The following is a 16,460-nucleotide window of genomic DNA, read 5'->3' on the forward strand; positions in this document are numbered from 1 at the left end:
AGTGCCTCCAGCCGGGCTCCTGGGTCACTGCTCATGAATTTATGAAGCGGTGTGATTAAACAGCGCTCTGCTGGCACACGGGGGAGGCCCCACACTGCCCCGGGGGGGAGGGGTGAACCTGGGGGGGGGGGTAGTCGATTCTGGGCAGAGCCACGCAAGCAATGTTGGGTTGGTTGGGTGGCTCCCCCCCCCCCTCTGATATTCTAGGTTTTGACTGCACCGTACTTAGGTTTGCTCATTTCCAGCTCTGAGATATCCCTGCGGTAGAGTGGCAAAGTGGTGACACTTGTGTCTCGCAGGAAGAAGGGCCGGGGCGGTTTGATTCCCAACTCGAGTGTCTGTCTGCGAGGGGAGTTTGTATGTTCTGCTCTCCCTCTGTTCTGCGTGGATTTTCGCCGGGCTCTCCGGTCTCCTCCTAGAACTATTGAAACCCATACAATGCATTTAGAACTGGTATTGGCCAAAACATCTCTTTCTTTTCTGCAAAGTACTCAATTAGGATCACACGTAGCAACATCAATCACATCGACTGCGAAAACTTGGCCGGACCCTCTGCTCGAAATGTAGCCCAGCAGCAGCAGCAGCAGCTTGGAACAGCTGTACCTGCTTAGTTTCCAAGATCTGAAGAAATGGGCGCCGTGGTGGTGAGATTAGTATAACTGTTGCCCGGTATGCGGGAGGTCGTTGGTTTCGATCCCGACCCCAGATGCCCGTACGTTTAGAATTCGAATGTTCCCCTGGGTCCTCTGGTGTTTGCCATCCATAGTTAGGGAACATGCGTTTGGATCACTTGTGATGACATGAGCCACTTGTGTGAGCTATCATGCGTGGCGAGGTTGCCTCTGAGAAAGGAGATGACAGCTCATTGGGCTCAACACGAGCGTCGAGGCGTTTGGCGGTCGTCTCCTGTTTAAATTCCGAGCCAGCGGTGGAAATTCCACATTCCCATTGCGTGATGGGTGAGGCCTTGTGTAATGTCCCAAACAAATGTACAAAACACATAACCAAGCGCGTGCTTCTTGTGGGGTCACCCTCAGGTGCACGTGGGAAGCACTGCGCAGGACCAGAGGATTGTGGGATACATCGCCTCTACGCATCTGCAAGCCCTGGAAGGTAACCTAGCTGAAATCGCGAGGGTCGTTTGTATTCTATTATAATTGTATAATTGTATTATTACTCCTGCACTTGTTTACCCAGCAATGCCTCACTTGAGTCTGAAGACTCGTTTTCTCGAGTCCTGTCAAGTGTTCGCGGGTGGGCGAGGGTGGGCGTGGGTGGGCACATGTGGGCGCGTGGTGGGCGTGCGTGGGTGGGCGTGAGTGGGCGCGTGTGGGCGTGCGTGGGTGGGCGCGGGCATGGGTGGGCATGCGTGGGTGGGCGCGTGTGGGTGGGCATGGGCGTGGTTGTGCGCGTGTGGGTGGGCGTGGGTGGGCGTGGGCATGCGTGGGTTCATCACGAGCGTGGGCCGCGTGCACAGAGGACGCCGACATCCGCTGCGAGCAGCTGGACCGGCTGCTGGAGTGGAAGGAGGAGTTCGTGGAGACGACGTCGGACCCGGCGCGCCCGCAGGACCTGGTCGTCTTCGACGTCCTGTGCGGGGACTTCAACTTCGACAACTCCTCCGAAGGTTGGTGGTTTGGTGGTGCCGTTGGGGGGGGGGGGGTGGAGGGGGTGGAGGAGCCCGCTGGAGGCAGCCCCATCTCGGTGTAAAGTCTTTGTAATGCGTGTGTGTGTGTGTAATGCGTTTGTGTGTGTGTGATGCGTGTGTGTGTGATGCGTGTGCGTGTAATGCGTGTGTGCGTGTGTGTGTGTGTAATGCGTGTGTGTGTGTAATGCGCGTGTGTGTGTGTAATGCATGTGTGTGTGTGTAATGCGTGTGTGTGTGTGTGTGTCTGTAATGCGTATGCGTGTGTGTGTGTGTCTGTAATGCGTATGCGTGTGTGTGTACTGCGAGTGTGTATGTGTAATGCGTGTGTCTGTAATGCGTATGCGTGTGTGTGTACTGCGAGTGTGTATGTGTAATGCGTGTGTGTGTAATGCGTGTGTGTGTCTGTAATGCGTGTGTGTGTGTAATCCTCGTGTGTATGTGGCTCCAGATGACCGCAAGGAACAGCAGCACCGCCTCTTCTCGCACTACACGGACCCGTGCCGCCTGGCGCCCGGGCGGGACAAGCCGTGGACGGTCGGTGCGTGCCGCGCTCCCCAAAGGGGGAGCTCAACACAACCCGACACAAATCTGGCTGTTGCCTGATGAAGCTGGTTGTAATTACTGGCGAAACGTCGTACTCACAGATTGTAAATGTTGTGGCTTGGCTCTCCAACACACCGGTGTGCTGCACTAGTGACGAATTGGCACGTTCTGTTTACGTGTCAATCCTTACTAGTTGGCTGTGTCGGGTGGTGGCGGGTTTTAACGACACATTTATATATTTACGTGATCTAACCCAAAACACCTCTATTACAACTCAACACCAAACCACCGTAAGGACATGAGGACCCAAAACGTCGGAGAGCCGTACAGCCCAACCGGGAAATCCTACTGGGCGGGGGTCAAACCCAAACGTGCGTGTCTCGCATTGCAAACAAAACACGGTGGCGACCTCTGAAGTCGGATCATTCAACGATATTTTCACCCGTAGGCCGCACAATACAATGGCATGCCACGTGACGTCGTATACGTTACACGCGAAAATGTTTTGATGCCGCTTGGCGTCGTTTACACCTCCGCACGCGACCACCGATCCGCGTCTCTCGTCTGCAGCTCTCTCGTCTCCGTCCCTCATTCATGTCTCTCTCTCATTTCACGAATCTCTCTCTCTCGTTATATCCCGGCGGCTCGTATCTCTCATATCCAAGAGCCCTTCGTGAGCCACGCCTGTCCCGTGGGCTGCCAATTGATGAAGCCCACTGTTTAAGCTCGGTGGCGGTCGGCCCTTGTGGCCTGCCCGCGTCCCACGTGCCATCACAAACGCACGGTCCGTGTCACTGCGCACGCATGGAGCCAGGCGAATCCGCGCGTCTCCCCGCCGGTGCTGCTCGATCGGCTCCGGGGTTCGGGCGCCGCCCAAGACTCGGCGAGATTCCGCTGCTCGTGGGCCGACTTGGACGTCTCGGCGCGAGATCCGCCACCGCGGACGGAGACGCCGGTGCAGGATCGCGAGGCGCGGCGGGTTTATTTGACGATTCAGCATCCTTGCGCCCGGTGGGACAACTTAACGGCCCATCGTAATTTCAGCTTTGTCGAGCGACTCGATGGCTCCGTCGTGATTCCGCTCGGCGAGGGGATTTTGACGACTCGGCGCATCGTTGCAGCTCACGGGATGACTCGGCATAATTGTGCTTTGGGGACCGTCGAGGCGACTCGGCATCAATTTACCCCTTGCCTGCTCCCCCCCGGGGGGGGTTCGCTGCCACGTGCCACTCGCGTGGCGGCGGTCTCCGCGGGCGCTGCCGCGGCACGGGGAAACCGTAACGAGGGTCGTGCGGGGCCGTCGATATGCCCCGCCCACCCGCCCGCCCACCTGGCCACCCACCCCCCAAGTCGTGCGTTACGACCTCCGTGTTTCCACGCTGCAGGGAGTCGTGCGGAATGAGCTCGCGTTGTGTGGCCTCCTCTGTACGTTTTGACGGCGGTGCCGAGCGGCGCCGAGATGACCTACGGTCGCCGGTGCGTGCGTAGTGGCTGCCAAACACCACGTGACGGCCGCCTGCCGCTCTGACTCTGTGTCGGTTTGCGCCGTGCGTGCGTGCGCGGGGGCGGGAGCGGTGGTGCAGCGGTGAGCGCGCAGTGTTATGAACCCGGCGTCATCACGGCCAACATCGATGACGATTATCTGAACTGATTCTGGGCCTCCCCTAAGTCGACTCGGCCTCAAAGCGGTACCTGGTGCGATGTGTGAACATTGCCACTGGGGAGACAAAGGCGGTCGGGCGTGGTGCTGGCCAATCCACTCCCTCGTGTGCCGTTCCGGCCTTCATAGATGCTCGTTTAAAAGCACTTGCCCCAACAGCCTGCTCAAGGCTCTACGGGGGGATCTTTGTCTTTGTTTTGCGTGAGTGCGAATATCAATAATTAAACATAACACTGAAGCTCGTCGCTGTCGTTAACGATAGCAACATTAAGAATGACGTTTGAGTGCCTTTTGTCAACACACTGCTGGATAAATGCCACCCGACGCCATACTTCACCACGCTGGTCATTTGGTGAAAGGCAGGTCCTCAGGGCAGGTTATCACTCGACCCTGAGGATAGTTGGGGCGAAAATGCGGAGCCAGGATTTTCCGCTAGGGGGGGCAACCCTACGAGCAATGAATGATAGAGGAGTTGTTAGTGAGTAAGGAGTTGTTAGTGAGTAAGGAGTTGTTAGTGAGTAAGGAGTTGTTAGTGAGTAAGGAGTTGTTAGTGAGTAAGGAGTTGTTAGTGAGTAAGGAGTTGTTAGTGAGTAAGGAGTTGTTAGTGAGTAAGGACTTGTCCCTTTCTTTTTATTCGATGCGTGTGCGGCGATGGAGCAGCCATCGATCGAGGGTCGAATTCGAACCGCGTTGTGTGATCGGCATCGCGCTCGCTGAAGGTGTTGATGCCTTCAGGGAAGTCGTGTACTGTGTATACGCAACTGCGCACAATTCTGTGAGTCACTTATAACTGCTTTGCCATTACTTATTGACAATTATGGACTCAGACTATTGTCCTATCATCACATAGAGTCCCTGGCACGTCATAATATGCTACACAGTGGCAGTGGGGGTCGCAAAATGCCGATTTATTACTAATAAACCCCAATGATCCGATTGAAATGAGGGATTTTGATCGGATCATTGGGGGGGCACTTGCCTCCCCAACCCCACCACTGGCTCCTCCTGTGGTCGGGGCTGATGCTACAGCGGAGTGCTCTAACCACTGCGCCAAAACTCTCCCCAAGATAACTATATTAAAAAAAAAATACTATTTGGTTTGCGGTACTGCGATGAACGCACGCCAGAGTGTTCATGGAGGGCTTTCGCTTACCAGCGTCATTTTGGTGAACAACCACCGCCCCTGCTGATGAGGCCTAGTTTTATCGTTCAAATAAAAGCCCGCTGGGCTAAATAAGCATTTGCTCGGAATGGCACGCAGGCCAATGGACACGAACGTTGGGTCGTATTACAAAAAGACCCTCGCTCATTATTGGATAAAATAACTCGACAGATTGTTTTATTGTCGCAATACTTACGTAGCTCTTGTTAACTGCCTCCATATCTGTGGGATGGTCATTCCCAATTTCATGAAATGATTATCCATCTCCTTGTTTTCGCCCCCGAACTGACGTCACGTGATCGCGGGATTGCTCGTTACTGCGTGAGTAATGTTTGCTGGTGGAACAAAGCACCGCTTGTGTATTTATACGGTTTGTGCGAGCATTGGCCAAGAAACCTTACGTTTTAAGTTCACCATTCAAACGATAAATGACTTGAGCAATGAACCCATAACGTTCTGCGATTTACCGCGATATAATTCTAGTGCAGTTCCGGGGGGGGAGCTGAGCGAATGTCTCATAAGCGTCTCTGCGGAGTTTAACCGAGGCTCGCAACGGCTCACCATGTGGGGGGGGGGGGGGCGCTAATGGTCTGCTTAGGATTTCCACAGCTGCCCGCCTCCCGGGCTTCTCTCTGGGCCTCCGCGTGAGCAGCTCGCCGGCGGTGGCGGCGTCTCGCCGCGCCGTGGCTTCGGCTTCGGCGTGCGCGATCGTTTGGCAGCTTTTAACGATCGGCGAAGGTGCAGCCCCCGCAGTCGCTCGCTCGCTCCCCGCCAACACTGGCGGAAGGAGCCTCCGCTAGAGAGCTCCAGGGCATCCCTCTGGAGGGTATTTTTGTTCTACTCTTCCATGCTGGATGGACGTTTTGGGAGACGTGGTGGCTTTTACCCACATTTTACCCCACCACACGTGACCTCCTGACCGGCTAATGGTGCTGCACCCATTGATATCGCTGGGTGGACAGTGGCCGGGTGGAATTCGGGAAAAACTTGGCCCAATCGTCGCAGCTGTCGCGCCGTGGAGATGGAATTGAACCGGCGACCTCTGGATCGCAAACCCAGCGTGCTACTAACCATTACACACTGTAGCAGCAGCAGCATCCCGGTCATGTGGCGTGCGAGTCAGATGGACGCGTCACGCACCGGGCGCGCCGTGCCACATCTACGTGGGGGTTGTAATTGGGGCGGCCCCCAGCGGGGATCGCAGGCGGCGGTCGCGGCGCCGCCATTTAAAGGGGGGACAACAAGTGCAGCGCGGGGTCCGGTATCGTCGCCGTGAACCGAACGTTTTTTGTTGTACACAAGAACGGAGGCCCGTGGCAGTAGCCGCCAGGGCTATGCACCCGAATCGTTCGGTCTGTTTAAGCGGGGGAACAGTCAACCCCGGAGGGGGTGGGGGGGAGAATCTATTGCCTCATTTACGTATAAAAAGAATAGTCGAGTCCGTAGAGCAATCGTTTTTTAGATGTAACGTGGGGCGAGGGGAGGGGATGTGAAAACAAAGGGGTGGGGGGATGTTCAACATTGTGGGGGGTGGCTGGGGGGTCCTCGGCTTGTATGGAGGAAGAGGGGAGGGGGAGGGAAGACAAGTAGCGGGGTAAGCCAGAGGTTACGGGGAGAGAGGTGGGTGGGGGGGGGCTTATTAACGAGCGGCGAAGACGCACGCAAATTTTTAGATGAGAACTAAAACCGGCCGCGGGCACCGGCAGCGCGATCCGTGCTGCGGGTGCCGTTCTCTCGACGGGCGGCAACCAGAGGTGAAGAGGCAACGGAGAGTGATGAGGCCGCACTTGTCGCCCGGGAGAGCAAAGCGGTTGGAGGGGGAGAGCACGGGGGGGGGGGGGGGGCGGGGATTGGTGGAGGTGGTTTGCAGTGAGAGATGAGTCAGGGGTCATTCTGACCATAGGGTTGATGGTGACCTTTGTGCGACCTATGACCTCCTGATGTTTGTGTGCCAGTCGAGGGGGTTGTTGCGCCATACTTCCCCTCAGTGCAGCTTAGTAAAGGATGGGAGGGGGGGGAGTGGACCGGGCTGGCTCAGATCGACCTCGCACTCGCCAGTGATGTTGGCCACCGCGGGAATTGAACTGGGGTGGCTGGGTTCTTGGCGCAGGTGCGTCGCCGCTCCGCCCACGTTGCTGGTGAGCGTGGGTGGTGGTGGTGGTGGTTGTTGTTTTACTGATTAGTTTTGTTGCTCATGGCTTTTTATAGTTTATTTTTTATTTTTGCTATAAAATTAATTTGCACTTTTCATTTGAAAAGCACTCATTTGCTCGAACCCCTGCCGCTGCCGACTTTGGGGCGGCGGTTGCGGGCGCCTCTGTTCCTCCTTCCCCGAGGGAAGCGGAGAAACAAGACAAAGAAATCGGCCCCTGATTAGTTTCCGAGCACAAACAAAAATCCCCGTTTTTGTTCGGCGCGCGCACGGCGAATGCAAACAGCGGTAAAACTCCACCGACGGCGTTTTGTAACTTTCGCCGGCGCTGCGAGCCGCCGTTAAGCCCCTGTCCGTTGACGAGATGCCGAGCTGTTGTTTGGTCCTCGCGAGGCTCCGCGCTTCTGCCGGTGCCGCCACGGAAGGGCGAGATTGATTGAGTGCGTATTTAACCCGAAGGCTGCTCTCAGCGTCTGCGTGCAGACGACTGCAGCCGCGATCGAGCGGCGGAGTGCGTTCAGCCGGCCCTGGCGCACGCATGGGCAGCGGTGGGGTAGCGGTTAGCTCCACGCTGCGCTATGAAACCTGGCGATCCGGGTGCAAATCTTGCTCACGGTCTACACTGGAGACGATCATCTGAACCGGTCCTGGTCCTCCCCTAGGCCCACTCGGCCTCACATGAGTACCTGGTGCGGTGTGTAAACATCGCGACTGGGGAGACAAAGACGGCCGGGCGTGGTGTTGGCCACCCACCCCCTCGTGTGCTGTGCTGACCTTCATAGCTGCTCGCTAACAGCACTTGCCCCAACAGTCTGTTAAGGCTACACGGGGGATGTTTGTCTTTGTTTTGTGCGTGCTGGCGCCAGTCTCCCGATGAAGGAGAGAGGACGCTCGGCGGCGCGACCCAGAGCACCGGCGCCCCTGGGGTTCGTGCTGCCGTCACGGCGGTCATTAGAATCGCCTGGTGGTGGCCTGGTGATGGCCTGGTGATGGCCTGGGGGTGGCCTGGTGGTGGCCTGGCGATGGCCTGGCGGTGGCCTGGTGGTGGCCTGGCGATGGCCTGGCGGTGGCCTGGCGGTGGCCTGGTGGTGGCCTGGTGGTGGCCTGGTGGTGGCCTGGCGGTGGCCTGGTGGTGGCCTGGTGGTGGTGGCCTGGCCGTGGCCTGACGGTGGCCTGGCGGTGGCCTGGCGGTGGCCTGGCGATGGCCTGGTGGTGGCCTGGTGGTGGTGGCCTGGCGATGGCCTGGCGGTGGCCTGGCGGTGGCGAACCTCGGAGCCGGCGCCGCGGACGCGGTGGCTCGAACAGTCGCTCTTTGGGAGCACGCGAGACGCGCGGACCCACGCGTGGAAAATGAACAACGTCTAATATTTGGTCTCGGGGAAAATTGCGACGGAGCTAATCCCCTTATCAAATGCAATCTAGCATTATTATTGAGCAGGCAGTCTGTGTGTGTGTGCGCGAGCGCGCGTGTACGTGTGCGCGTGAATGATTTTTGTATTGGGGCAAGGCGCTGCGTTGATTTTCGCATGAAGATTGCGCTCGATGCGGGAGTCGAGGTTGGTGGGTGTGGGCAGGATGCGCGAGCGCAAATCGGTGCCGGACAATGATCAACAGAGGATGAGCTTGGGGTGCAGTGGCGGTGTGTGTGTGATGTGCCTGGTGTGTGTGTGTGTGTGGTGTGTCTGGTGTGTGTGTTGTGTGTCTGGTGTGGTGTGTGTCTGGTGTGGTGTGTGTGTGTGTGTGTTGTCTGTGTGTGGTGTGTCTGGTGTGGTGTGTGTCTGGTGTGGTGTGTGTCTGGTGTGTGTGTGTGTCTGGTGTGTTGGTGTCTGGTGTGTTGGTGTCTGCTGTGTATGTGTGTCTGGTGTGTTGTGTGTGTCTGGTGTGTGTGTCTGGTGTGTGGTGTGCGATTGTGTGTGTCTGGTGTGTGTGCGGTGTGTGTGTGTGTCTGGTGTGGTGTGGTGTGTCTGGTGTGGTGTGCGGTGTGTGGTGTGTGTGTGGTGTGTGTGTCTGGTGTGTGTGCGGTGTGTGCGGTGTGTGTGTGTGTTGTGTGTGTGTGGTGTGTGTGTCTGGTGTGTGGTGTGCGATTGTGTGTGTCTGGTGTGTGTGCGGTGTGTGTGTGTGTCTGGTGTGGTGTGTGTCTGGTGTGTGTGTGTGTCTGGTGTGGTGTGTGGTGTGTGTGTGTGGTGTGTGTGTGTGTCTGGTGTGGTGTGTGTCTGGTGTGTGTGTGTGTCTGGTGTGTGTGCGGTGTGTGTGTGTGTCTGGTGTGGTGTGTGGTGTGTGTCTGTGTGGTGTGTGCCTGGGGAGCTGTAGCGCAGTGGTTAGCGTGCTGCGCTACAACCCCGACGACCCGAGTTTGATTCCCACAGTGACGATTATCTGAACCGGTCCTGGGCCTCCCTTAGGTTGACTCGGCCTCAAATGAATTCCTAGTGAGGTGTGTAAACATCCCCACTCGGGAAACGAAGGCGGTCCGGGCGTGGTGCTGGCCACCCACCCCCTCGTGTGCCGTGCCGGCCTTCATAGGTGCTACTCGCTAACAGCACTTGCCCCTACAGTCTGTTCAGGCTATACGGGGGATCTTTATCTTTGCCTGTGCATGTGTCGTGACGGTGTGTTTATATGTATGTGTGCTGAGGCTCTGTGTGTGTCCCGTGGTGATCTGTGTGTGTGTGTGTGTTTCGTGGTGATGTGTGTGTGTGATGGTGCTGGTGTGTGTGTCATGTCAGTGTGCGGCGGTGGTGGTGGTGCTGCACATGTTGTGGGTGACGTGTGACGTCCGCTCTCCCGTTAGGGAGGCGGGTGAGTTGGCGCGGTAATTGGTCTGCCTCTCCCGAGACCCGGGGCCCAGTAATGGCACCACTCGGCGGTTTTGCAAGATGACCGCGGCGCACAGGCGCACAGGCGCACAGGCGCACAGTGCCTGTGACCCGCGGCGTGGGCCGCCGGCGTCTGTCAGCGTCGCTCGTCTTCATTTCCCTGATCGAGAGCCGACGAAGGAAATTCCCTCCCCCGCGATTGAGGCCGAGGTTGAAGCGGGAGCGACCCGCAACGCGCAGTTAGGGGAAAGGCCACTCTCGCGCGGGAGACACGGACTCATTAAATACGCCGCGTGGTCCGCCGACGGTTCCTCTTGCCGAGCGCGTCACAGGGTCACTCGCTCGCTCGCGGAACGTTCGCGGTTCGAGGCCCGGCGGCCGCCCCTCGTCCACACGGGCGTATCGAGAACCACCGAGTATATCGACAAAAAATATCTGCCGGTTGACGTTAAAACATCCCGTTCACGTCATTGACTGACAATTTTGCCACGTGAAAAAAATGTGCCCCCCCGCAGAGTCAATTCACGGGGTAAAACCACGTAGCGCCCCTTACTGGCAAGACCACACCCTCCGCTCTGTCGTTGCCTTGTGTACTGGCAAGGCAACGACAGAGCACCTTCGTGACAGGCTCGCGGGTTCCGAACGAGCTCGATCGCAACCGCAGTTGTTATTACGGACGCGTGGGCACGGGGAGGTTCCCGCACTAGCTCCGGATCGTGTTGAGTAATCGTGCGATGAGGGGAGGCATTTGTTCCTCTCCCGGCGACGGGAGCCGCCACCGCCCCGCTAGGCAGACGCCCTCCCCGCTGCTGCTGCTGCTGCCGCTGCATTATCGGATTGTAAAGGGGTTCTTTCTCCCAGGGGTATTCAAAACGGGAATGCATTCAGCCAAAGCGCTCCGTTTGAGGCTTCCCCAGGGATGTGCAATTTTGTGATTTGGAGGCCTTTCAGCCCCGCAACGTCTCGGCCGGCTTCGGCCCCATATCCATTGGCACCACCCGCGTCGCTCCTCGCCCGCGTTTGGCCAGGAATCACCAGAGATGAAGCTGCAGTGGCCGCCTCGGGGGGGAGGGGGGGGGGGCGGCGGCGGCAGTGGTGAATAAACACGGCCGTCGACTGTCGAGGCAGGTGAAATCGAAGCGGCGGCCTTTGGATTGCACAAAATTCTCAGCGCTTTCACCAAAAACGCTGCTTTGAAAGGAAAAATATGTAATATAGGCGACAGTCATCTTGCCAAAACAGTATAGAGCACATTTTCCGACTCGTATCTACTCTATCTCCCTGCCCTCTCTATTTATGTGCGACGAAGTATGACCATTGCTTGAAACGTCGCCTGTTGTGCATTTTTCTTTGTTTCACGAACGGTTTGAGTTTTTCCGCTTGCGAATCCCCCAATGCGCCGATTGCCCTTGTAATGGAAGACGGCCGCGTTTTGCCAGATCGGCCTCATTAATGCGTGACGGATGGAATTAACTCCGCGTGGAGGAAACCTTTACCAATTTGCGTGGATGCACGTGGCAAGCCAGGTGATGTACGTGTGGAAAACAGGCCCTGGTGTGTCGTGGCATTATTTTGTTTCCCGTCCTTGGTATAAACAGCTGCATTGGAATAAAGCAAATAAGTAAATAAAGGGCAAATCTTAGAGCAGTGGTGCCACGTGGTTGGTATCAGCCCTGGCGCAAAAAACTCAAAATGAGGGCCCTCTTTACAACTTCCCCCCTTTTATCCTTAGCCTGGTGCCCGTGCCCCTCCAGCCCGTGGGCCCCTGTGCAGTTACACCGCCTGCACACTTGGAGCCTGTGAGAGTGACGTGCGTTTGGTGCGGAGGAGGCGGCCGTGGCCATCCCCCACACATCGACGTCTCCGCGACGCGCTACCGTCGCTCCCTCTCGTGGCTCCCCCTTACGGCCGAGCTTCCGATCTCCGAGAGGGAAGCGCGAGGAGAACAAGGGCCGGGCTCGGAGAGTGAGAGACGTGCCCGAGCTTTGGTGCGTGAGGCTATCATTCTTCCCAAGAGTCTTACGCATCCTCGTGTCTCCGTTTGATTGTGCGTTCGTGCGTCTGCCGCAGGAACGCTGCTGCACTGGCTAAAGCTTCACAAGGAGAAGGTGTCGCACCCCGAGAGCCTGCAGAAGTGAGTGCACGTGTCGGGGCAGAGAGTTTCGTGTGTCCGTACCCTGCAGAGTATCGTCGTGTGCTGTGTGCTGATGACCAAGTCACCAAGGACCCAGGAATGTGCCTGGTCTTGGAAGCTATGCAGGGTTGAGCCTGGATAGCATTTGCTCGGATGGGTGACCACCGTGCATGCCAGGTTGTTAGGCTGCGGTGTGATATGGTGGGCAGTACAATCTCTTATACTTTACTTGCTGTGCCTATGCTGCCCACCTTCACCGACTGGCACCGACCGCCACGACCCACAATGCAGTGCGCACGGTACCCAGATTTATTTGTGCCGTGCCTACCCACAATCCTGTGCGTCCGTGCCCAGGGTGCTGGAGAACGAGGAGAGCCGGCGGGAGTACATCGTTCTGCTGCCGTTCAACTCGAAAGATCCTCCGGAGTCGGTGCCGGCCAACGGGCGCCGCATCGACTACCTGCTCCACTGCCAGGAGCACACCACCCCGCTCAGCACGCTGGTGAGAGCCGGGCCCGTCACTGATTCTTTAATGGGGGGGGGGGGGGGTTGAGAGAGAGAACGATTCTGCTTGGCGAGTTGGAGGAAGGAGGGCGGGGAGACTGTTCAGTGGAGGAAGAAGAAAGCTCAAATAGGACGGGAAGAGGGGGGGAGTTTGAGCTGAGGACCTGCCGCTGGACAGAGGTTTAATGACACACAGAGTTATTCGTGTGCAAAGGAAGGCGTGTGGCTGCCTGCATCTGGCTGACATCTTCAACCTTAGGCATAGGGGCAGCAAGGCTATGGGTGGGTGGGCGCGGGGGCGGAATGGGGGACATCGTGACCGAGGCGCTCGCTGCTTCTGACCGCGCTGCTTCTGGTGCTCCATGCAGGAGGTGGAGGAATTCACCTTCATCACGCAGCTCGCCGGCCTCTCCGACCACATCCCCATCTCGATGAAGATCCGCATCTCCGCCCGCCAGGAGCCCTAGAGCATCCTGCGTCGGATCCTGCGTCGCCGTGCGGCACGCGAGGGCGACTCTCGGCGTGCGGCACAAACCGAGGAGGAATCCCGCGCCGCGGTGCAGCCCTGAGCTTGGCCTAGGCCGAGGCCTGTGGCCTCAGTCTGACCGACCGACCTACGTACGTCTCGCTATCGACGGCTGCACCTCCCCGTCGTCACGGGAAACGCTCTCGCAGATGAACTTTGGCTGGCCTATCCGAGTACGCCGCCGTGATCGATTTCTCGGCAGATCGCGTGTGATGGAAATAGCTAGGAACAAAAAAAGGTCTCACCTCTGTGCCCCACGTGTGCCGCTGGACGGGAGGTGATGGGTGAGGCATCTTCTGCGGTGGGGTTCGCGCTGCTTGGTGGCTCGTGGGGGATTTTGAGGCGGGATCGGGGGCGGCCGCCATATTTAAAGGGGCTTGAGTAAACGATCAAATGAATCGGTCTTTATTTTACGTGCTAATATTGCCCTCGATAAAGTGGGCATCGGTGCATGTTACAGCAGAATGTGGAACGGTACAGGGGGAATGGAACAGCACGAATGTAAAAAAAGACCCGTCACGATAGAAGTGTCTCTCATAACCTCGAGTCGATGAATCGGCTTTAATCTACAGCTAAAAAAATCAATCCCGGTGGCGGTAGCGCTCTCGGCTGTTGTGGCGGGGAAGTGGCCTCGAGTTTATTTGTAAACTGTGGGGGGAGTACTGCGGTTCTCGTATTACACGGTCCCACTGGACGAAAAAAAAACGAATCGCGAAATCGTTCAGATGCTGCTCGAATCCAATTAGCGTCGCGCTCATCGCTGGGAGAGTTTTCGATGTGGCCAGTAAATGAAAATTCTGGGCGCCAAAGGAGGCTGCGGGCGACGTCGCATCGTTTTCTACCCCGAGCGGCATAGGGAGCGCCGTCCCCTCCTCGTGGAGCCGTTTCCTGGATGGTGGCGACGTTGGCTGCCCGCTTTCGCACGCGAGTGTCGCTTTCTTAAGGACTGACACCCGAGTCGATGCGGTTTGATACGGACACGGAAATTTGAACTTTTTGTTGTTTTTGGCTGCAACTAACCGCTGGCAGTCCATCGTCGTGGACGCTCGGCTCAGAAGATCGAACACCTTTGTTTATTTCGTAGTCGTAGCTTAGGATGAGACGGACAAAGCCAATATATTTTGACGGCGATGAGGCGCGCACACGTACGCGCACGCGTGCGGTCGCACATTTCTCAAACCTCAAGGTTGGCGTCGAGAGTGGGAACAGCGGCGCGCGACAGCTGTTCGAGCCGCGAGGACTTCCACCGGGTCAGCTCGTGTTTGGGGTCACTCCGAGGCAACGCGCCATAACCCGTGTCCGGGATTACGGCGGATTAAGCTCTCCCCCCGAGTCTGGTTTTATGTTTTTTTTGGTGAGCCATCCAGTGCCGATGATGGTGCTGGCGGTGGGCGGTTTGGCGGAAAGGGACGAGGGGCCACCGTGGTTACGGCGTCTCTTAAAAGCCGCTCCTTTCTTGCAGAATTTGTTATCGTCGTGGGATATTTTAGTTTATGCGTACACACTTATACGTCTCTTCCCGCCAGCCCCAATAACCTTAATGCAATCTCGCGCGAGTGCAATTTACATTCCACTTTCGCGGGGGTGGGGGTCTGCTGCGGCAGCGTTTAGGTGCACGGATGGCGAGTGGCAGTAAGTACGCTCGGGGCGCCGAGGTGACGTTGAGAAGCGGTGGTCTCGCAAAATCGTCTAAAAGGGACGCGGCGTGAGTTCCTGCGCGTGCATGGGAGTTACTGAATGATGCCCGAGAGGGTGGATGCGATCGCATGGCTGTCGAGGCATCCCTGCTTCCCTATGCTTCTACAGGGCCATGTGTCGACATACAAACAGGCCAGCAGCCGCGCGGTCAGCTTTAACAGTTTACAGTCGTAAGGAAGCCTCGTGAGCCGTGATGGTGGGCCAGTCTGTGCCCGCGATGTAGGAGGGGTGACTGTGGCCCGCGGTAGCTCTCGTGTGGGTTGGTGCTGCTTGCGCTGCTGCTTGGTGTGAACCAGCAGTAGAGCCACCTGGTGGCCCTGCATGGTGTGGAACCGCCTTGAATGCCGTTCTTGCACTTATATTAAGAAGTGGATTCTTGCCTGCCGCGATTTTAAGGAGTTAACATTTTTAAGTTTTATCTTTGAATGTGTTGTGATTTTTTGTTTTGTTTTAAGTTGCCGTGAAATCCTCGGGAAGAGTTGTTTTTTTGGCCTCGAGAATCCGAGGATCGTTATTTTATGGTGGCATGGACGGAGACCCCTCTTGTTGTTTAAATTAATTTTATTAAATTTGACGGACCGAGCTAACCGGCCGCTCTCGCTCATATCCCTTTCCCACCGGTACATCCGAGCTGTGCCGAGCCAACCCAGCACGGCTCAAAAAGCCCTGGGTTTGGTTTTTTTCCACTGCAGATGCAGAGCAGAGCCGTGCCGCTGACGTTGCACATGACGAGCGAGACGAGAGTTGCACGCAAATGCCGTGGCGACGCCGTTTCCTCACAGTGTACCGACTGACATCACGTACAACAAACGTGTCGTTAGCTCTGCCCATGGCCTTGCCGTGCCCCCCCAAGTTAGATTCGGAGGTCTTTGCGATGCTGGCCTATCGCAGATTTGGTTCGTCTTGGCTCCGCAAATAGCCAGTGGAATACCACGTGTACCGTGAAGGCCCCGTGATGGCGTGGCTCGTGTGTGCTTGTGGTGAAGGTGTATAAGGTCGAGGATCTAGAGATCCAACTTCCAAACCAAAGCAGCGAAACGCCTCAACGCCCTCCGCGTGTGGCCGTGTGGCCAAGCGTAACGAGCCGAAGCAAGTGATGCCGCGTGGCTCTGTTTCACCGGCAGGGGGGAGGGGTGGGGGTGGTTCATGTTGCATGCTGGCGAGTGGCGGCTGCTGGCCGTTGTGAACCTCTCGTTGCCAAAAAAAAAACGCGTCCCGTTTTTGGGGGAGCTGCTGACCGAGGTGCCATTGTGGACTGGGCTGGGCCGTTTGCAGCGAGGCCCATGGGCACTCGGGGCGGCTCTGGGCTCGCTTTGTGTTATGGGGACTTTTGGGCCGAACCGGTGACTGAACTCGCTATTACGGTCAAGGTGTAAGACGCTACGAGCAAAAACTTTTGGGATGAACGTGTAAAAATAAAGGGCATGGTATTTGGGCAAAAACATATATTCTTTTTGTTAAGTTTACATTCTGTAATGTTTTATGGTTTGCAAAAATAAATGGTTTCATCCTAAATGAGCATGTGACTTAGTCGCTAATATGATGATGCCAACTGTTTACGCAGGACATCTCACCGAGCCTCAGGACTTATTATCAAGAGGGCCCTGGTACAGTGAT

At 56.9% G+C, this 16,460-nt stretch overlaps 1 protein-coding gene across 1 annotated transcript in view; it reads left to right on the plus strand.

Moving 5' to 3' along the window:
* The window catches only part of LOC144732283 (sphingomyelin phosphodiesterase 3-like), a 37,780-nt gene extending 21,422 nt beyond the window's left edge, over positions 1-16,358 (plus strand). Inside the window, exons 3-8 of the mRNA XM_078613724.1 lie at positions 1,038-1,113; positions 1,478-1,627; positions 2,097-2,186; positions 12,052-12,115; positions 12,470-12,617; positions 12,988-16,358. Of these exons, the coding sequence (XP_078469850.1) occupies positions 1,038-1,113; positions 1,478-1,627; positions 2,097-2,186; positions 12,052-12,115; positions 12,470-12,617; positions 12,988-13,086 (627 nt within the window). The 3' untranslated portion in view covers positions 13,087-16,358. The remainder of the gene's footprint in view (positions 1-1,037; positions 1,114-1,477; positions 1,628-2,096; positions 2,187-12,051; positions 12,116-12,469; positions 12,618-12,987) is intronic.
* Positions 16,359-16,460: the final 102 nt, after the last annotated feature.

Source organism: Lampetra planeri, chromosome 42 (assembly GCF_965212315.1).
Source record: "Lampetra planeri chromosome 42, kcLamPlan1.2.h2, whole genome shotgun sequence".
NCBI lineage: Eukaryota > Metazoa > Chordata > Hyperoartia > Petromyzontiformes > Petromyzontidae > Lampetra > Lampetra planeri.